Source organism: Candoia aspera, chromosome 1 (assembly GCF_035149785.1).
Source record: "Candoia aspera isolate rCanAsp1 chromosome 1, rCanAsp1.hap2, whole genome shotgun sequence".
In the NCBI taxonomy this organism is placed as follows: Eukaryota; Metazoa; Chordata; class Lepidosauria; order Squamata; family Boidae; genus Candoia; species Candoia aspera.
Window position 1 is genome coordinate 256,010,627 of NC_086153.1, and position 22,183 is coordinate 256,032,809.

The following is a 22,183-nucleotide window of genomic DNA, read 5'->3' on the forward strand; positions in this document are numbered from 1 at the left end:
ACCCCTTAGCAGAGCATCTGCCATCGTTTCCTTCTCAATGGGTGTAGACTCTGTGTCGCAAGATGGGAGGGGGTGTGAGGTTGGAGTGTGAAGTGGATTATTATGGCTATGGAAGACATCAAGGACAATGACTTGAGATACACCAGAAATACCACCTGGATGGGAGTGGGGGTGACATATTGTCATGGGAAAGGGAACCAGTTAAGGGAATGTAGTTTTAAATCTAGGTTTAAGCAGGAACTCTCCATTCGCAGCTTTACCTCTGTACCATTCATTTCACTTCATTAAAACAGTTAAAGGAACACAGCCTCCTGACTGTTATTGTGTGAATGCTCGAATGAACAGGTGCTGACAGTGGTCCACTGATTCTTCAGCTTCGTTGCAAAGACTGCATTTGCTGTCTGTTGCTCTCTTCTCAATTCTGGTTTTATATGCATTTGTTCTTAAGACTTGGTCTTGTACAGCCAGAATTAGCCCCTCAGTATCTTTCTTCAACTTTCCTGCTTGCTCTTAGCTATTGCCAGGTCTTGTTGTTATCCGTTTTGCCTGCTAGCATTTTTTTTTAACGTACTGGACATATAATTCTTTGCCTTGCCGTGTCTCTTTTCTATTCTTCATTTGATCTTTCTTACAGGCCAGTTTGGTCTTTTTGGTATTTAGTAAGCCTTCATGGTGTACTAGCTTCAATGCATCTTCTTCACTGTCCTTCAAATGTTCTCCCAATGCCTTTTTTTCTTCTTTAACTGTCTGATATACTTGCAACATTCCATGCCCACCTATGCTCCTTGGTAAATACAGCCTGTCAACGTCACTGCATGGATGAAGGGCATGATTCATTTTCATACACTGCATGCACAATTATTAGGCAAGTTGTATTTTTGAGGATGAATTTCATTATTGAACAACTACAGTGCTCTTGGTCAATCCAAAATGTTAATAAACCTCAAACCTGAATATTTAAGAAAGTAAAAGTGAGGTTTTGGCTTTCTTAGGAGCATACCTATGTGTGCACAATTATTGGGCAACTATTAGTGTGCAGAATTATTATGCAACTAAATGAAAAACGAAAATTCCCACATCTCATTCATTTCATCTGTTAACGTGAGAATAACAAACAAACAACTCAAAATTTACAAATAAACATTTCTGACATTTCAAACAAAAAATCAGTGACCAATATAGCCACCCTTCTTTGCAATAACAGTCATAAGCCTGTTCATGGAGTCTGTCAGTTTCTTGATCTGCTGACAATCAATTTTTTGTGCAGCAGCAACCACAGCCTCCCAGACACTGTTCAGAGAGGTGTACTGTTTTCCTGCACCGTAAATCTCTCCTTTGAGAAGGGCTCACAAGTTCTCAATAGGGTTTAGGTCAGGTGAGGAAGGGGGCCATGTCATTATTCTTTCATCTTTGAGGCCTTGACTGGCTAGCCACTCAGTGGAGTACTTCGATGCATGCGATGGAGCATTGTCCTGGATAAACATCACGGTCTTCTTGAAAGATGCAGACTTTTTCCTGTACCACTGCTTGAAGAAAGTGTCTTCTAAAAACTGGCAGTAGGTTTGGGAGTTGATTCTGAGTCCATCTTCAACCCGAAAAGGTCCAACTAGCTCATCTTTAATACCAGCCCATACCAGTACCCCACCTCCACCTTGCTGGAGTCTGAGTCGAAGTGGAGCTCTGTGCCCGTTACTGATCCAGCCACGGGCCCATCCATCTGGTCTGTCAAGAGTCACTCTCATCTCATCAGTCCATAAAACCTTTGAAAAATCTGTCTTCAGATATTTCTTGGCCCAGTCTTGCCGTTTCAACTTATGTGTCTTGTTCAGTGGTGGTCAAGTTTCAGCCTTCCTTGCCTTGGCCATGTCTCTGAGCACTGAACACCTTGTACTTCTGGGCACTCCAGGTAGGTTGCAGTTCTGGAATATGATAGCACTGGAGGATAATGGGTTCCTGGTAGCTTCACGTTTGATTCTTCTCAAATCTTTGGCAGTTAATTTGCATCTTTTTTTCTCAACACGTTTCTTGCGACCCTGTTGACTATTTGCAACAAAAGGTTTGATGGTTCTGTGGTTGCGCCCCAATATCTTAGCAATTTCAAGAGTGCTGCATCCCTCTGAAAGACTTTTTACAATTTTTGACTTTTCAGAGTCAGTTAAATCTCTTTTTTGGCCCATTTTGCCTGAGGAAAAGGTGCCGCCTAATAATTATGCAGACCTTGATATAGGGTGTTGATCTCCTTAGGCCACACCCTCCCTCATTACACAAATACACATCACCTGATATGCTTATATCCAATAAGCATTCAGGTTTATACAGCTTGGAAGTGGAAAATATGCATAAAAATGATGACATGGTCAAAATACTCACTTGCCTAATAATTGTGCACACAGTGTAATTTTTCTGGTCTTCCTATCCAGGGCTTCTAGTTCACCTTGAGCCCAGTCTACTATTCCAGCTGTATATCTAATCACTTGAATTGCCCAGGTGTTAATCGCCTTGATGGTATTTCCGCCACTGAGTTTGGCCTTTAAGATCTTCTTCACTCTTCTGATGTATTCACTACTAACCTTCTTCTTGACTTCAGTGTGCTTGATGTTGTCAGCCTGAAGGATGCCCAGGTATTTGTACTCATCTTCTTCATTCAGACTCTTGATGTTATTTCCATACGGCATCTTGATTCTTCAGTTTTCACTATTTTTCCTTCGTTGTTAAGTGTGGCACATTTGTCCAGTCCAAACTCCATTGCAATATCTTGGCTGTATATTTGGACAGTGTTGACCAGTGATTCCAATTCAGATGGTGTTTTTCCATACAGCTTCAGATCACCCATGTATAGGAGGTGGGATAGCCTGGCAGATGTTTTTGATGTTTAATAGCTATGGCCTGACTTGTTCAGTATTGTTGACAGAAGAATCAATGCAATGACAAACAGTATTATTATTATTATTATTACTACTACTACTACTATGGTTGGTTGCACAGTCAGCCAGAAGTTTAGACTGAATGTGGCATTTTTGTCCACCTATTGAGTCCTTCCCAAAGACCTGGGTTAGGCAGATCATCATCACCACCACCACCACCACCACCACCACCGAGCCATCGACTCTAGGGCTATTTTTAACAATGCATATCTATTTATTGTTGCATATACCTGGCAGCTTCTATTCAAATGTCAAACACACATACACACACAACTACATAAATGTAGTCTTCCAATGAGCTACATGAATCCAAATAAAATATTTATCACGTAGACACTGGTAGGCAGCAGCTATTCACATGGGGCAATTTTAAAACAGATAATGCTTTTAAAGCAATTCAGATAAACAAACTAATACAGGTTTATTGTAATTCCTATAAAACAGCCTGGAACAAAATCATTGGTCTAGTCTGAAGGATTAGCAAGTTGTGTACACAGGAATGGCCTCCCCTGGTTTAATTCCATTGCACCTATTAAAATCATTCAATTTTATATTACTTGGTCAGGACTTAACATTCTTTCAGTTTTAAAAGACAGATTTAGAACCAATATCCTTATGAATGTTTGTAACAACCTAACTGCCGGGGAGAGAGATAGTAGAAGGAAGCGGAAGAGGAAACAGCAGGCTCGCAACTAGGGTCTGCGTCACCCAGGGGAAACATGGATTCCGTGCCCTTTTTGGCGTCCCTCGCACTCATTTTGGTGCCCCCCCAAGCACAGCGCCCGGGGCACATGCCCCGCTTGCCACCCCCTAGTTGTGGCCCTGGGAAACAACAAAACAAAACAAAACAAAACAAAACAAAAAAGGCACCAAATCCTGAAAACAGAACATAGAATACTGTTTTGCCAAAGGAAATAAAAACTGATGTATTATATATCTGCAGAGAAATATAGCAGGGTATGACCATGACTTCGCACCCTGAAAGGGAAATTAAATTCAGCCTGCCGTTGAGAAATTGATTACTGTAAAGAAAAATGTTATCAATATATACCTGTCACCATCCATCCTCATGTCCAATGGGCCATCCTTTTTTAAGGAAAAACCTCTTTCTGGAGTATCAAACTGCAAAGAAGAGCAACCGGCATCCAAAACAACACCATCTAAACTCGCTGGCTCTATTCCAGAAGATGTTAATAAGGCTTCTGCTTGACTAAACAATCCTAGAAGAGGCTGTATTTGTTGCCTATAAGAGGAAAAGATAAATAAATACATTTATTATTAGTAAAGCTACATTTAAAGATAATACCCTCCTGGTTCTCTAGGCACATAGGTATGTTTTATTATTGTACTGTTTTCTTCCTCTTATTGTTAGGTTGACCATATTTCCTTGAGACAAAAATGGGAGATTGAGATGGCAAAACGGGATGGCATTAAACTTATGTAATATTCCGTATTCACGAAAAAGACGATAAAAACGTTATCGACAGTAAGCTGGGAAGGTGCAGGAGGGGGAGGTGCAGCAATGGTTGGATCTGGAGAGGCTGGTGCAGGAGTGGCGTTGGGCAGAGAGGCTGCAGGAGGGCTGAGGGCGGCGGTGACCTGGGACGGGGAGGCCAGGAACGGAGGAGTCTAGTGAACGGTTGTCCCCGACAACCTGTTCCTCTCTGGCACGCCCTTTTATTTTGTTTTATTTTCTTCCCGCTGTTTTGGCATGAAAGCCAATCGGCTTCTTTTCTGCTGGGCGCGCTTTTCCAACCGTCTTCCACTGCACTGATTGGCGGCAGCGACTCTTCCTCTTGCTTACCATCGATCGGCTGTTCCTGCAGTTCCCGCTCTAGGTTTCCTGCCAGATTGAGAACTACTGCCAATGGGTAAGTCAGCCTCCTTTTCAATTTCAATTTCATTTTTTTCCTGCTTTTCCCAATAATGGCTCCAACGTTTTTAAAAAACAGGACAAAATTGACATTTATATTAAAACAACGGGACGGTCGGGAAATGTTAAAAAAACAGGACTGTCCCGTTCAAAACGGGACATATGGTCAGCCTACTTATTGTTATGTTTTTAACCTTTGTTAGCTACTTGGTGAGAGGATGGTGATATAAGTTGAACAAATAAACAAACATATCCCCCCCCCCCTTCCATTGTGTTCAGTTCTCAGAGACTGCCTGGACAAGTCCCTGCAGTTTTCTTGGCAAGGTTTTTTCAGAACTGATTTACCATTGCCTCCTTCCTAGGGCTGAGAGGGAGTGACTGGCCCAAGGACACCCAGCTCACTTTGTACCTAAGGTGGGACTAGAACTCACAGTCTCCCAGTTTCTAGCCTGATGCCTTAACCACTACACCAAACTGGCTCTAATATAATAATTAACAGGCTGTTTATCAAAAATCTATGGAGAATACTGCTATGGTGTTTCTAATATCACAAATTTTTGGTAGCATACAATTCCTGGCATACTTGGAAAATTTTGTTTTGAAATAACATATTGGCATATTTACATGTCAGCTTTCAAAACAGAATTTTCCCTAGTTTATAGCGTACATAAGCAGCTTCAAGCATTTCCCTGCTGTATAGCAACTTCCCTGCCTGAGCTCATCTCAGGGTTGGCAGTGGAGTTCCCCAGACTTATGGTTTTGGGGGACTTCAACCTGCTGTCCCTGGGGGGTGCCTCAGGGGCGGCTTAGGAGTTCATGGCTACCATGGCAGCCATGGGCCTTTCCCAGATTATTCGGGACCCAACTCAGGACAGTGGCCTCACCCCGGGCTTAGTTTTCTTGTCAGAGCGGTGGCAATGTGATCTGAGGGGAGAGCTGCATCTATCCCTATTGTCATGATCAGATCATGCCCTGGTGACCTTGAGACTCTCTTATGCCACCTCTCCACAGGGAGGCAGGACCCATTCGATTGGTCCACCCCTGGCAACTGATGGACCTGTTAGGGTTTCAGAGGGACCTGGGGGTTATACCCGAGGATCTGCTGCCCTGGCCGCTGCCTGGAATAGAGAAGTGGCCGGAGCCTTGGACAGGATCGTGCCTATGCAACCTCTCTTGCCCCATTGAACCCAACACTCCCTGTGGTTTACAGATGAGTTGAGGGTTCTGAAGAGGGTTGAGATGCCTAGAGCACTGCTGGAGGAAGACAAGGACCGAATCCGACTGAACACAGGTTAGAGCTGCTATTAAGGCCTACCTTGTAGTAACAAGAGTGGTGAAGCATCAATACTTCTCTGCTCTTATCGCGTCCATAGAATGCCACCCGACGGCCCTGTTTAAAATTACTCGATCCCTTTTGGGGAAGGTGGAACCATTGACCCACCTACAGGGCCATGCAAAGGAGTTTGCTGAACATCTGCAGGATAAAATTGCTTGGATATGTTCCAAGTTAAGACTCCAAGCATGAGACATGGTCTGTGGAGATACCAGGGGAGCATATTTACCCAGTTATGTGGGAACAGTTTGATCCTGTTGGACCTGAGGAAGTGGACAGGATCCTATGGACAGTAAATGCCACCATTTGTCATCTAGGTCCATGGCCCTCCTGGCTGGTAAAGGCAGCTCAGGAGGTGACATGTGGTTGGGTCCAGGTGATGGTTAATACATCCTTGAGAGAGGGGGTGTTTCCGGATGCCTTTAAGGAGGCGTTGGTACACCCCCTCCTCAAGAAACCATTGCTGGACCCTATTGTGCTGGACAATTTTTGCCCAGTCTCCCACCTCCCCTTCTTGGGGAAAGTGGTTGACAAAGTGGTGGTGTTGCAGCTCCAGAGGGTTCTGGATGAAACAGATTATCTAGACCCCTTTCAGTCAGGTTTCAGGCCCAGATATGCGACAGAAACAGCACTGGTCACACTTATGGATAATCTGTGGGAGCAGGATGGGGGCAGTGCATCCATCCTTGCTCTTCTTGACCTCTTAGTGGCTTTCAATACCATTGACCATGGCATCCATTTGGGGTGGCTCAGGGAGTCGGGATGGGCAGCGTGGTTTTGTGCTGGTTCATCTCCTTCCTCCAGGGCCGGTCCTAATAGGTGGTGATAGGGAGCAAGAGATCCAACCCTCGACCCCTCCTTCGTGGGGTGCTGCAGGGTTCAGTGCTCTATCCGCTCCTTTTTAACATCTACATGAAACCACTGGGTGAGATCATCCGTCACCATGGGACGTATCATGAATATGCTGATAATATCTAATTATACATCTCCATCCCAGGTGAGGTAAGTGATGCTGTGCTCTCTCTCAGTGCCTGGGGGCTGTAGGGGTCTGGATAAGGAACAACAGGACTCAGCTGAACCCTGGTAAGACAGAGTGGCTGTGGGTTAATGGCTCTTCCGAATCTGGGACACTGTCATCTTTGGTTCTGGATGGGGTTGCACTGCCCCAGACAGACCCGGTGCAGAATCTGGGGGTCATCCTGGACTCACGGCTTCTGCTCAAAGAGCAGGTAGCAGTCGTGGCCAGGAGGGCTTTTGCGCAACTTCGTGTTGTACGCCAGTTACGACCATTCCCATATCGGGACGCGCTTCAAACAGTCATTCATGCCCTTGTTATCTCCCATATAGACTATTGCAATGCACTCTACATGGGGCTACCCTTGAAGAGTACCCGAAAGCTACAGCTAGTCCAGAATGCAGCCGCATGGGCTACCTTTGGTGCCCCTAGATCGGCAAATATAACACCCCTACTGTTTGAGGTGCATTGGGTACCAGTTTGCTTCCGGGTCCAATTCAAGGTGTTGGTTATCACCTTTAAAGCCCTACATGCCACGTTCCCTGAGGGACCACCTCTTCCTTAGTATATCAACCTGTCCCACCCAATCATGCAGAGAGAGTATGTTGCAGACATCTGTAAGAGAATTCCATTTGGCGGGATCCAGGAAGCAGGCCTTTTCTGCAGTAGCTCCCACCCTCTGGAACATCCTGCCCGCAGAGGTGAGGTTAGCCCCATTGCTCCTGGCCTTCCGGATGAACCTGAAGACTTGGCTCTGCCACCTTGCTTGGGGCAGGGAAGGGAGTAGTTATGCTTGGGATGGCTAGTGACTTAGAGTACTCCTCACACACATGGATTGAATCAGACCTTTCTGCCACTTGGATTTTATTCTTATTTTTATATTTATTTGTTAATTGTAATTACATTTTTATATATTGTATTTATATTTTATGGCTATTGCTTTAATTGACTACTTTTATTGTAAACTGCCCAGAGTCCCTCTGGTGGGGGGATATGGGTGGTGACAAATTTGATAGATAAATAAATAAATAAATTTCAATTCCGCCCCCCACCCCCATGAATAGAGAAGGGGAATGCCAATAGGTTTAGGACAGTGTTTCAGTTTCAGAGTTGAAAGTTTTTTTAATAACTTTATTAAATTTTAAAACAAAGAGATAAACTCTAAGAGAAACTAAGAAAGAAAGAAAAAGAGAACAGAAGTGCAGGGAAAAAAAAAGAAAGAGAACAGAAATAGAAAAAGGGATAACTGCTGACTCCTTTTACAACAGAGTTGAAAAAATTGAAAAAAACTGCACTGCACTATACTGATATCTACAAGTCTTCTGTATTACACTTATTAATAAGACTTAAAATTTTAGATAGTTGTCAACTTAACTCTGCCAGAATAAATACTCAAAACCAAGATATCTAAGTTGCGTGGTACATATAATTAGAATCCTGTACTCTAAACCCAACTTTTAAAATTTAGAACATAACATTTTTCTCATAAGCTTTCTATAAATACGTTTTATTTAGGAATTGATTTTTTTCTATGGCCTTTAATAATTCTCATTTTTTGATAAACCAACTTTTGGGAAGTAGACATGAAGAAACAGAATGGCCAAAAGTGAGATTTTAGTGTTTTTACAGATCTTACTCATAACCAACAAAGCTAAAATAAAGAAAAGAAAAAACAATTCTTTTATGATTACAACTTTTTAATGGATACCATTCTCAATTATAGTACCATAAACTATATATTTGTAAGTAAGCAATAGCATCTTGAATCACCATGAACTTTTACAGGGAAGATTCATTAATTCAAAATCAGTTGGGAAAAAGAAGGGATTGGAAATCATGGCAATTTGGCCAGCTTACTTATATAACTATCCAAGACATGTTCGTAACTTATACTAATTAAATGTTTATTTTACAGCAGAATAAATAAAATGTGGCATAATATTGGCTCTATGCTATAAAAAGATGAATATTGGCTAGGGAAGATTTATTACACATGTTCCAAAACTCATGGATATGTAAGGGCTTTTAAAGTATACTCAGCAAGTAAAGTAAATTTAAAGTGCTATTAGATCTTTGAAGTCCTCTCTGTTGCTTTATTGAAAACATAGTCTGTACAGCTGCCCAGTCATTCTAACATCAAAAGAAACAATGCGTGTCTCAAATGAGTAACAGTTCTTTGAACTAATGCAGGCATTTTGTCAAGACTACCAAGGTAAATAAAACAATCTTCAGAAGCTGACATAGAGTTAACTAACAAAAGACAACTCATAAATGACTAGTCTTGGCATTGTCAGATCAATTCCTGAATGAGACCACATGGAGACATTTCTTAACTACTTTTCTGAGAAGGGCAAGCATGAGAGGGAGGGAAGGGAATGATGAGATCAGAACTAAGAATGAACAGGCAAACAAATAATCCAGTAAAGATAATATCTACTAGAAATACCCAATAACTTTCATTCCCAATGTGTTCTATTATCATTTAACTCTTATTTTTCTAACTATTCTACGTATACCTAGGAGGTTCACAATGTACTCATGTTAATCAAATCCAACTGTATCTAATCATTTTGGAGGAATTCAAACTATTTAATGTAAAACGAAGATGGGTATAGAGACAGTTCAAGCATCTCTCCAAGTGGCAATTCATGTGGCCATTCATTTGGAACAAGACTTAAACAGCTACTTCATATCAATTACTTCCAGTAATTTAGGATGGGTTCAAACAGTGTTAAAACTTATTCACAATTTAATTTCTGACAGTCCAACTTCAATTAGTACTTTATTCAATAGGATCAAACCCTTGAAAATGTTTTTAATTAGATGGCTATCCTGGAAAAGACAGACAACATCAGACAGGTTTCCAATTAGGAACTATAGTTATAAGATTTAGAAAGATAGGACTTCTTTTTGGAGGGTGGGGGTGGGAATAATATCTGTGTTTATTTTGTAGAGTTGTAAGAAGACATTGACAGATAACTTTCTTGCCCCTCACACAGCTTAAGAGGAAACTCTGCAAAAGTATCTTTGCAGTATTTCCTTTCAACCTGGAGCTGAGATTTGTTCACTTTTGAGTCCATCAACTCAGCTTGAAAAGCTATGGAAGCCCAAGGGATAAGCATAGCCCTTATAGGTAAAGTCTCCTTAATCAAGCTCCATACTTGGTAATTTCATTCACTTGTCCATTTCCTTGGCATAGTAGTAGTTTGCCATTGCCTGCTTCCAGGATGTTTTTCAACTTCCCAGTGTAGCCTACAGTCCTGGTATTCCCTGGAGGTCTCCCATCATACCACTAACCATGCCTCATCAACTTCAGAGCCTGGACAAAGGCAGCCAGGAACAACCAAGGGGCCTAAGTTAATACTTTCTATAATAGGTTGGCACATAAACCTGGCAATAATCCATTAATGATGATGATGACAGTCATTACTAAACTATAACCATATTAGGCAATTCTTCCTTGCTGACAAGGGACAGGAGGGCAAGAAGCAAATGGAGGAAGGGCATAAACTTCCCTTGCTCCGTACTCTTCATGCCAATCTGCTTCATAGGCCCATGTGTCTTATTGAATCGTATGGAACAAAGGAATAAAAGAGACAGACAGACAGACATCCAGAGAAGCCCTATTTATGCACTAAAGTTTAACTGGCAAGAAGCCCTTTCAAAGCAAGTTAATCATCAAATGCCTGCACTTACTTATACCTCTGCTCATTCCTGCTTCTTGTATTATCAGTAAAGGAAAGGCAACTATCTCAATTTGCTGGTAATTACTTGAGAAAGAAAACAACTTCTAATTGGGTAAATATGGTATATAAAGTACTTAACCAAACTAGGTCATGTTAAGCAATCAGGTGGAATAAATACAAAAGTAGAGAGAACACTCGAACTCTGGATACTGGGAGCACAGATTCGTTCTGAGTTGCCTGCAGTGCAGTCACAATGGTCTCTTAATCAAATCTAGAATCCAGATTTATTGACCAATATGTATGCCTTCATTTTTTTTTTTTAAAAAGGCCCTGTTAGGAAATAAGGAGTTTCAACATTTAGTCTGGAAGGAACATATCAACATGCTCCCTGTGACTGGTACTTTTGTACTGGCACTGAATCATGAACTTACCAAGCACAATCATTTCTATCCTGTCTCTTCCACTTATTCATATATTTACAACTTACAGACATGTCAATCAAAAATTTTGTTTCATTTGTTTTTGATAAAGACCTCAGTAGGATGAGTATATAAAACAATATTACTGCACAGTATCCTTGTTCCACCAGATAGGGAACTAAAACTCTATCAAAGTCAAGAAGTTGTTTCCCATAGAACACAATTAACTCTCAGCTTGTGAATGTGTATGTTGATATACAGGTAGTCCTTGTTGAGCGACAATTGAGACCGGCAAATTGGTCATTAAGTGAAGCAGTTGCTAAGCGAAACCATGACTGTGCTTATGCTCTTACTTCAGCTTTCCTTTGTTTACAGACCTGAAAAGGTTGCATATGTCAGGATTGGTCATAAAGTTACTTTTTCATCATCAATGTAACTGTAAATGGTTGCTAAACGAGGCAGTCGCTAAAGGAGGACTATCTGTAATGCATATTATGACTACATGATGCTTTTAATTGTATCCTGGACAATCTTTATTAATTTATTCTTTATCGGCACTTTTATCTGTTGGTTGTACTGCTTTGACTCTTAGTTTTTTTTTTTTTTTTTCGCATGTAGCTATGTATTTGTAGCATTTTTAATATTGTTATAAGCTGCCTTGAAATTGTTCTGGGACCAAAGTATACTGATATCACCCTCTGCAGCTGTCATGTTCTTTTAAAAAAAACTGTAGGCTGTGCCATGTTCCAGCTCCTATGTGCTCGAAACACTATTTTGCCATCAAATCCAAAGCACAGCGCAATCCTATAGACAACTCACAAAATAGTTATACAACAGCACATATCATCTAACAGATACACATGAGTGTAAATAATGGGGATAATAAAATAATATGAATAGGCAAAAAAGGTAACCCGATTCCTAAGGTGTCATTTGATCACATTAGGAATTGGGTTACTGAGGCCCTGAGCTCTATCTGGACCTTACCAAAAGGTTTTTGTAGAATGTAGAATTTTTTAAATCTTGTCATACCTGTGTCTCTATTTTTTCTCATTCTTGTCAAATGTTGGCAGTTTCCTAGATGGAAAAGCAGAACCTTCCAGTATGTTTTTTGGTAAACAGATTCAGTTAATCAGAAAGAGGAATGTCTTTTTATGTGTTAGTTCAATGCTAATCATAACTATTATGATTTCTAAACTTGATCACAAGCATTGCCACAGCATCAGAAAGGATATGTACCTATAAGGATATATCTGTAATTCAGATATATCCTTATAGGTACATATTTTATAGATGCTTACTGTTGGGAGGAAATATTGTGGATGGGCTATTGTTAGTTACATAAGCAGCTATTTCTTTTGGGAACCAGAAAAATACTTACAAAATCTAACTCTCCCTAGGCTGAGGATAGCATTTTTCAAAGCCAGGCATAATCGCTTACCAACATTACTGCAAGGCAGATACTCCAAAACCCCATTAACTGCCCATGTGGTGACAAGCAGATCAAATCCATTTCTCATGTATTATTACACTGTAAATTCTACAAAGATATTAGGTCTACTTACATTCTACCCCTAATATGTAAATTCCCAGGAAGGGCAGACAATTTCTATGTGAATAATCTTCTAGAAGATTCAAAACTCTTCATTACATGTTCAGTAGTCAAATTCTGTGTTGCCGTGATGGGAATAAGGCATAAGTGGTCACAGGAATAACCACTTCTGTTTTATTCATCACTTCAAGTTTATGATGCATTAGATATCTTGTTTTAGGTGCATGCAGTATTACTTCAAAGATTGTAATATTTTAGATTTATACTTGCACAGTTAATTAACATGTCATTATAGTAGTTTATGTTATACGTCTGTTATAGAGACTCCTTGTTGTGTTGGTATTTTTTCTCACCCATTTGATTTTACTTTCATGTTGTATATTTTTAAATTTTGCTGGTTACTGACTATATGTACATTATTACTACTAAGCAGCCATTTAAGACTCAGCCAAGGTTCATCTCTTCTGATCTGAGGACTGTGAAGGCATCATCCCAACTCCCAATGTCGCTTGTCTATGACTATTTGTAGTATAGTAATTAAGAGTCTCAGACAAGTAATTAAATTCTCAGATGCTGCTATGCTCTTTGGCCTATCAACCTGAATAAGACTGAAGTACTTTAGCAGCCTGTGCCAAATACCAACCCCACAGAACCAAAAATCACTGTTGATGACACCCAGCTGACAATTGTAAACAGCTTCAAATACTTGGGAAGCATAATCTTGAGCAATCGGTCTTTGAACAAAGAAATTGACTCCAGGATCAGCAAGGCCAGCCAGGCTCTGGAGTGGCTGCCTATCAGAGTGCTCAACCAACACATCTGTATCTTCACAAAGCTGAAAGTCTACAGAGCTGTGGTTATCCCTTCTCTTCTATATGGATATGAGTCCTGGACTCTGTACTAATGACACATCAAACAACTGCAGAAATTTCACACATGCGCTCTCCACCCCATCCTTGGCATTCATTGGCAAGACTGTGTCTCCAACCTGGAGGTCTTGGGTTGTGCGGAGTCCACCAATATTGAGTCCCTGATTATCAGAGCCCAGATGTGGTGGGTGGGACATGTCATCAGAATGGATGACTACTGTATGTCTTGCCAGTTGCTCTACAGTGTCCTGGAGTCTGGGAAGAGACCTCTAGGTCAACCACGAAAGTGCTACAAAGAGGCTGTGAAAGAAATCCTATGCCACTGTGATATCCAGCCAAGGGAACTAGAAGCTGCAACTGCTAACAGAAGCTGCTGGAGAACCCTGTGCTATGAAACCTCCACCAGCTTTGAAGACTGGCGCCACTAAAAACCATGAGTGGTGTCACAGAGTAACACTCACAGTTACTGCAACAAGAGACTTCCAGTGCTCCCATTGTGCTAGATTCTCTGCTTCCAGACTGTGACTGCAGAGCCACCTCCGTGTTCACAGAGGAATTGCACAACAGTGTGTCTTCTTTGAACTCGAAAGACTACCATACAATTAAGTGTCACCCTGCATACACCATAAGATCTTAGCAAAAATGTTATTATGAGTCTCAGTAGTTTTAGTAAAAGTGAGCTGTTTACTAAATTGTTTTGTGTGTCTTAATAGATATATCAATGTTCAGTAGCATTCATTATTTGAAAATTATGAATGATTAAATGACTCTCCAACAAGATTTTAAATAAATTACAAGTTGTTACTATTACTGCAATCAAATGAGTTTATTAAGCAGTGATGCATGAATTGGAAGAAAATTATAGAAAGATAAACTACGCAGAGATTTATACAACGAATATTTTCATGCCTGCTATCTACCCGCTACTTAAGCCTAAATATCACAATGTCAACCCAAATCGGTAGTGTAGATTTCCATCCATATTATTTTTTTTCAATAGCAGGCCAAGACATATCTTTTCTTTCAGACGGACTCTTGATTTCACACATAGAAAATGATTATATCCTACACAAACCTGCTGGTTTTAATTTCCATATTCTATTTCCTGTCCCTTTACTTTTGGCTTAGATATTTTATTCTTTTATTTACTCTGCTCAGAGAACATTTGTTTTTAGGTTAATATAAACTTTTGAAAATGTATATATGGGGATGTTCTCAATCATCCTGTCACCAGGCATGCCTCACTTAACCAAAATGTTCTAGCAGTTAAATCTAACAATTCAATGGATTTAAGAGAAAGGATTGGATTAAAAAAGTAAATTTAAGCAAAGAGACAACGGCTAGGCTCATCCAAATGGAGATTAAGCCTTAGAGAATATAGCTGTGAAATGAATCAAGCAAGCTTTGAGCATATCCAACATACAATCAAAATAGTATGAAGTCTGCATGTGGTTGATTCTCTCCAGTCTCTGTCTTCTTTTCCATTAGCTAGTCTTGTTTTCAGGTGTCTTTATTGGAAGGGGAAGGTATTAAATTACAGTCACTTCTGTGTATATTCTGCCTTAATAGGAATCTCTGAAGCTTGCTTGCCTAGAAATACTTATTACATGTGGCAATCTTTCTATCACAGTAGATAACTCTAACAAAACTACAAATGTAAATTCCATCAATTTTACCTAATGAAAAAAGCATTACTTACAAGATCCTATTTCATTTGGAAGCCAACACATATACAGTTGTATGCATGAAGAGTTTTCTCCTACAAATATTTTTGAAAGTATCAATGAGAGTTGGACTTAAACATAGTGCTCAGTTAGGTTTCTCTTCAATGAACTGATAAATCAGACAACAATTCTATGCAGGTAACAAATATAGAACAATTTTACATTGCAAATTATTAAGAAGCATAACAAGTACTGAATTATGCTCAGACAAGTAGTTCTTTTTTAGCAAACAAAACAATAATAAATTGGAATAAAATATAACATTTTAATCTTAAAGCTATCCCAAGCGTAGCAAGAGAACTGAAAGTCTTTAAGAAACCAGTTCTGCGTAATAGAAAACTATACATCAAAGCCAGTGTTACCTAGGTTAGAAAGATAAGATGTAAGAACCAACATACTTCCTCCCAACAATGACCTGACTCATGCACCATTGGAAATGCAGAATTCAGATTTATTGAGAATGTGTACAGATCTTGGCAGCCATGTATGTTTATTTTTTATTGTAATTGTTTTAATTGTAATTGTTTTATTGCTTTATGGTTTTTATTGTTGTGAGCCGCCCAGAGTCACCGGTTGAGATGGGCAGCCATAGAAATCGAATAAATAAATAAATAAATCAAGAGAAAAGCTGCGATTGAAGATTCCCGCCTAAACTATCTAATTAAAAGTTAGCTGACACCCTGCTCCCCACTTCACTTCTCTTCCCACCTAATTCCAACAGCCGGCATGCCAGGCACAGATGTCTCTGATGGTACGACCTTGACTTTCCCCCTTTAGCCCAAACAGAATATTTTCACACTCTTGAATTCCCCCCCCTCCCAACTGGTTCTTGACACGCGTTGACTCATCATGGCAGACAAACACGATCAGACGATTCATCAATCATTTGAATGTGGGGTCTGACATAAGAGTTTTGAGCAAAAGACAGAGTGGAAAGTTTTTTAAAAAAATTAGTAAGTAGGAAAATATGTACTACAGGTGATATAACATTTGGACACAATGGAATATCTTTCATTCCTAAAGCACAAACAATATGGCAGTGAAAAATAAACAGGAGCAATCTCTGTTCCTTTTATACCATTTTTAGCAGTTGGCAATTGCTCTTTGTTCTGAATGGAAATTAGACTTTCTTTAAAGCCCCGAATTATTCCTTTCCTGGAATATGTTCAAACAAACAATTCATAAGCTTCATACCTTATTTTCAATATTACTCTCATGTTAGGGGTTGAAACAAAACAAGGAAGAATTTTTGTCTTTGCTGAGTCAGAATTTTAAAACCTTATAGTGGAGATGGGCAACATGTAGACAATATGGAAGTCTAGAGGCTTTTTCCTGTTGATTATGAGTGCATATAGCTCCCACACCTAAATGAAATTCAGAATGGGGATTCCAGTATTTATTTTGTCATATCACAAACTTTTAAAATATTTTTCTTACTCCCTATTTTGCAGCATATATGTGATCAGTATAAATTCAGAAATATGAGTGTGCTCAATAAACTATTACGAAGAAGAAACAAACACAGAAGGAACTAAATAAATTCTGTAAAGATTTAGAATTTACAGCAATTCTATTGCTGAGATGCAACATTTCTGAAACTATACAGAAAGCAGTTTTCCTTCTTTCTATATTGAGCAAGAACTCTAATTGGCCAAAAACAGTCTTAAAAATGTAACTGGATTTCTGAAAACACAACTGCCAAGGGGTAATGCATCACTAATGGTTTCCAGTGGAATAAATAGCAGTTCTGACGTCAAAACTTTGTTATACTCCAATAACCATCTCACCTGGGGTTTCAGGTACAGCAAGCTACATGTCAATTTTAGATAAAGATCTAAAAATAGAATGCATGGCAAATCACACCATTATTATTCTGACAATATAATTTGTGCTCAATAAATGTTTGGACGTATAAAAATAGTGTTTATTTCATGAAGTCCCTCTCCTATCCCCCTCTACGATGAGTTTTGAACTTTTTAAATTAACCCCCTTCCCACAAAACACTTCCCACTGCATTTTGCATTCTCATGTGTATAACAAAACAAAAACAAGCAGCAGATGCTGGAAGTATACGCAAATGAGACACCAATTGTGCTTCGACTTCCCAGGCTGAAAATTAATCATGCCTCTACTAACCTTGTTAGTGTGTCAAAAAGAGAATGGCAAGCCACAATACTTTGCAATGCATAAAAACCGATGGGTTAGTGAGGAAACTGGCTGCACATTCTCTTCTTTAGGAAGAAAGAGTTCAGTGCTGCAAACATCTCTGTTCCAATCCTCAAGAACCTTTGAAAAATCTGTTCTGGAAAGTTGGGGAAACCTCTCTCTAGAAAATTTTGGAGAGCATTGTGTTCAGGAGGGAAGGCAGAAGAAGAAAATCTCAGTATAAGTTGAAGCCCACCTGTCCCATGCTTTGTTTTTCAGAATCTTTCCCAGATAACTTCAGAGAATTTGTCCAGTTCCATTGAATTTATCAGAGGAAAAATTAATAGTCACGGCTACAGGCTCTTTGCCAAATTATTTCCCCAAATGTCCAATGTGTATATTTACAAGTCCAAGTACCTTTAATTTTACTGAAATTTCTATTCAAGCATTGGTTGTAGGTTGATTTGTGACTGATCATTTGCCATCGAGTTGGTGCTGACTCTTAATGACCTCATAGGTTCTGCAAGAGGATCCGTCTCCAACCTGGCCCTCAAGTCTTCTAGCAGTGCACCCATGGCTGTCCTCTTCTTCTCTTTCCTTCCACCTTTCCCAGCATTATAGACTTCTCCAGAGAGCTAAGTCTTCACATGTGCCTGAAGTAGGATAATTTGAACCTGGTCATTTGTGCCTCAAGTGCAAATTTGGGTTTGATTTGTTTGATGATCTATTTGGTTTGTTTTTTTCTTGGCTATTCATGTTATTCAGAGGTTTATTATTAACCTTATATATTAACCACAGCTCAAAAGTGTCAATAACCCTATCTATTTTGCTTCTTCAAAGTAACTTCATTGCTACTCTCCCAAGTGCTAGTCCACAGCATATTTCTTGACTGCTGGTTCCTTTATTGTTCATAGTCTATCAACAGACTATCTTCATCACTTCAGTATCTTCGTTTTTAATTCTAAGGCTGGTGGTGTTGTATCTGTTGTCATTCAGTTGGTCTTCTTTACATCTTAGCCCCATTATTTTTACTGTGTTCCTTGAATTTCATTACTAGAGTTTGCAGTTCATTTGCATCTTCCACTTCCAGGTTGTAGGTTATGTTGTTGTGGTTTATTCATTTAGTCACTTCCGACTCTTTGTGACTTCATGGACCAGCCCACGCCAGAGCTTCCTGTCGGTCGTCAACAACCTCAGCTCCCCCAGGGACGAGTCCATCACCTCTAGAATATCATCCATCCACCTTGCCCTTGGTCAGCCCCTCTTCCTTTTGCCCTCCACTCTCCCTAGCATCAGCATCTTCTCCAGGGTGTCCTGTCTTCTCATTATGTGGCCAAAGTATTTCAGTTTTGCCTTTAATATCATTCCCTCAAGTGAGCAGTCTGGCTTTATTTCCTGGAGGATGGACTGGTTTGATCTTCTTGTCCAAGGCACTCTCAGAATTTTCCTCCAACACCACAGTTCAAAAGCATCGATCTTCCTTCTCTCAGCCTTCCTTATGGTCCAGCTCTCGCAGCCATATGTTACTACGGGGAACACCATTGCTTTAACTATGCAGACCTTTGTTGTCAGTGTGATGTCTCTGCTCTTCACTATTTTATCGAGATTGGTCATTGCTCTTCTCCCAAGGATTAAGCGTCTTCTGATTTCCTGACTGCAATCAGCATCTGCAGTAATCTTCACACCTAGAAATACGAAGTCTTTCACTGCTTCTACATTTTCTCCCTCTATTTGCCAGTTATCAATCAAGCTGGTTGCCATAATCTTGGTTTTTTTGAGGTTGAGCTGCAAGCCAGCTTTTGCACTTTCTTCTTTCACCTTCATCATAAGGCTCCTCAGTTCCTCTTTGCTTTCAGCCATCAAAGTGGTATCATCTGCATATCTGAGATTGTTAATGTTTCTTCCAGCGATTTTAACTCCAGCCTTGGATTCCTCAAGCCCAGCTTGTCGCATGATGTGTTCTGCATACAAGTTGAATAGGTAGGGTGAGAGTATACAGCCCTGCCATACTCCTTTCCCAATCTTAAACCAGTCCGTTGTTCCGTGGTCTGTTCTTACTGTTGCTACTTGGTCGTTATACAGATTCTTCAGGAGGCAGACAAGATAACTTGGTATCCCCATACCACTAAGAACTTGCCACAATTTGTTATGGTCCACACAGTCAAAGGCTTTAGAATAGTCAATAAAACAGAAATAGATGTTTTTCTGAAACTCCCTGGCTTTTTCCATTATCCAGCGGATATTGGCAATTTGGTCCCTAGTTCCTCTGCCTTTTCTAAACCCAGCTTGTACATCTGGCAATTCTCGCTCCATGAATTGCTGAACTCTACCTTGCAGGATCTTGAGCATTACCTTACTGGCATGTGAAATGAGTGCCACTGTTCAATAGTTTGAACATTCTTTAGTGTTTCCCTTTTTTGGTATGGGGATATAAGTTGATTTTTTCCAGTCTGATGGCCATTCTTGTGTTTTCCAAATTTGCTGGCATATAGCATGCATTACCTCGACAGCATCATCTTGCAAGATTTTGAACAGTTCAGCTGGGATGCCGTCGTCTCCTGCTGCCTTGTTATTAGCAATGCTTCTTAAGGCCCATTCAACCTCACTCTTCAGGATGTCTGGCTCTAGCTCCCTGACCACACAGTCAAAGCTATCCCCGATATTGTTGTCCTTCCTATACAGGTCTTCTGTATATTCTTGCCACCTTTTCTTGATCTCTTCTTCTTCTGTTAGGTCCTTGCCATCTTTGTTTTTGAACATACCCATTTTGGCCTGGAATTTACCTCCGATGTTTCTAATTTTCTGGAAGAGGTCTCTTGTCCTTCCTATTCTATTGTCTTTTTCCACTTCTACACATTTCTTGTTTAAAAATAATTCCTTATCTCTTCTGGCTAACCTCTGGAATTTTGCATTTAATTGGGCATATCTCCCCCTATCACTGTTGCCTTTTGCTTTCCTTCTTTCTTGGGCTACTTCTAGTGTCTCAGCAGACAGCCATTTTGCCTTCTTGGTTTTCTCTTTCTTTGGGATGTATTTTGTTGCTGCCTCTTGAACAATGTTGCGGACTTCTGTCCATAGTTCTTTCGGGACCCTATCTACTAAGTCCAGTCCCTTAAATCTGTTCTTCACCTCCACTGCATATTCCTTAGGAATATTAGCGAGTTCATATCTAGCTGATCTGTGGGTCTTCCCTAATCTCTTTAGTCTGATCCTAAATTGTGCAAGAAGAAGTTCGTGATCTGAACTACAGTCAGCTCCAGGTCTTGTTTTTACCGACTGTATAGATGTCCGCCACCTTTGGCTGCAAAGGATGTAGTCAACCTGATTTCGGTGTTGTCCATCTGGGGAAGTCCATGTATAAAGCCGTCTCTTAGGTTGCTGGAAGAGAGTGTTTGTTATGCACATTGAGTTGTCTTGGCAAAAATTCTATCAGCCTATGTCCTGCTTCGTTTTGTTCACCCAGGCCATGCTTACCTGTAATTCCAGGTGTCATTTGACTGCCCACCTTAGCATTCCAGTCTCCCGTGATGAAAATAACACCTCTTTTAGGTGTGTTGTCCAGTAGGTGCTACAGATCCTCATAGAACTGCTCTACTTCAGCTTCTTCAGCATCTGTGGTTGGGGCGTATATTTGGATCACTGTGATGTTAGATGGCTTGCCCTGAATTCGAATTGAGATCATTCTGTCGTTTTTTGGATTGTATCCAAGCACTGCTTTAGCCACTTTATTATTAATTATGAAGGCTACTCCATTTCTTCTGTGGTCCTCTTGTCCACAGTAGTAGATCTGGTGGTCATTTGATGTGAAGTGGCCCATTCCAGTCCATTTCAGTTCACTGACGCCCAGAATGTCTATCTATGATCTTGACATCTCACCAATAACCACATCCAATTTGCCCTGGCTCATAGATCTTTCATTCCAGGTTCCAGTGGTGTGTTGATCCTTAGAACATCGGATTCGCCGTTCACTACCAGCACCATAGGACGCTAGCTGTCCTTTTGGCTTTGAGCTAGCTGCGTCATCACGTCTGGGGCTAGTTGAACTCATCCTCTGTTCCTCCCCAGTAGCATTTTGACCATCTTCCGACCTGGGGGTCTCATCTTCCGATGGTATAACGACATATCTCTGGTTGTACTGATCCATTGAGTTTTCACGGCAAGAATACTGGGGTGGGTTGCCATTACCTTCCCCAGGGATTGCATTTAGTCTGAACTCTCTGTCATGACCTTCCCATCTTGGGTGGCCCTTCACGGTTTAGCTCATGGCATCATTGAGGTGCTCAAGCTCCAGCACCACGACAAGGTAACAATCCTTTGCTGTAGGTTATACTTTCCTAAATACTGATTAAAAAAACCACCACCACCACCTCAGGTCATTCTGAAATGCCATATAATTTGATTCTTATATTATCATTTCATATGACCATATTTATTTATATCACTAGATGTTAACTATGATTTTATAGACTTTTTTAAGTGGTTTTTTTGTGCGCCTAATTTATTTGGCATTTCAGTGGCCATAATGTACCTCATTGCCTAGGTACTCATCTCTAAGCAACATACTTTTTACATTAAAATTTCAAATTCATAATAGCTTCTGTGCTCGCACCAAACAATTCTACCCAAAATTAATAATTTTCAAA

At 40.3% G+C, this 22,183-nt stretch overlaps 1 protein-coding gene across 1 annotated transcript in view; it reads right to left on the minus strand.

Annotated features, from left to right (window-relative positions):
- METTL15 (methyltransferase 15, mitochondrial 12S rRNA N4-cytidine) overlaps positions 1 to 22,183 on the minus strand; it is a 100,295-nt gene that overhangs the window by 12,235 nt on the left and 65,877 nt on the right. The window contains exon 4 of the mRNA XM_063289543.1: positions 3,976 to 4,167. Within this exon, the coding sequence (XP_063145613.1) occupies positions 3,976 to 4,167 (192 nt within the window). The remainder of the gene's footprint in view (positions 1 to 3,975; positions 4,168 to 22,183) is intronic.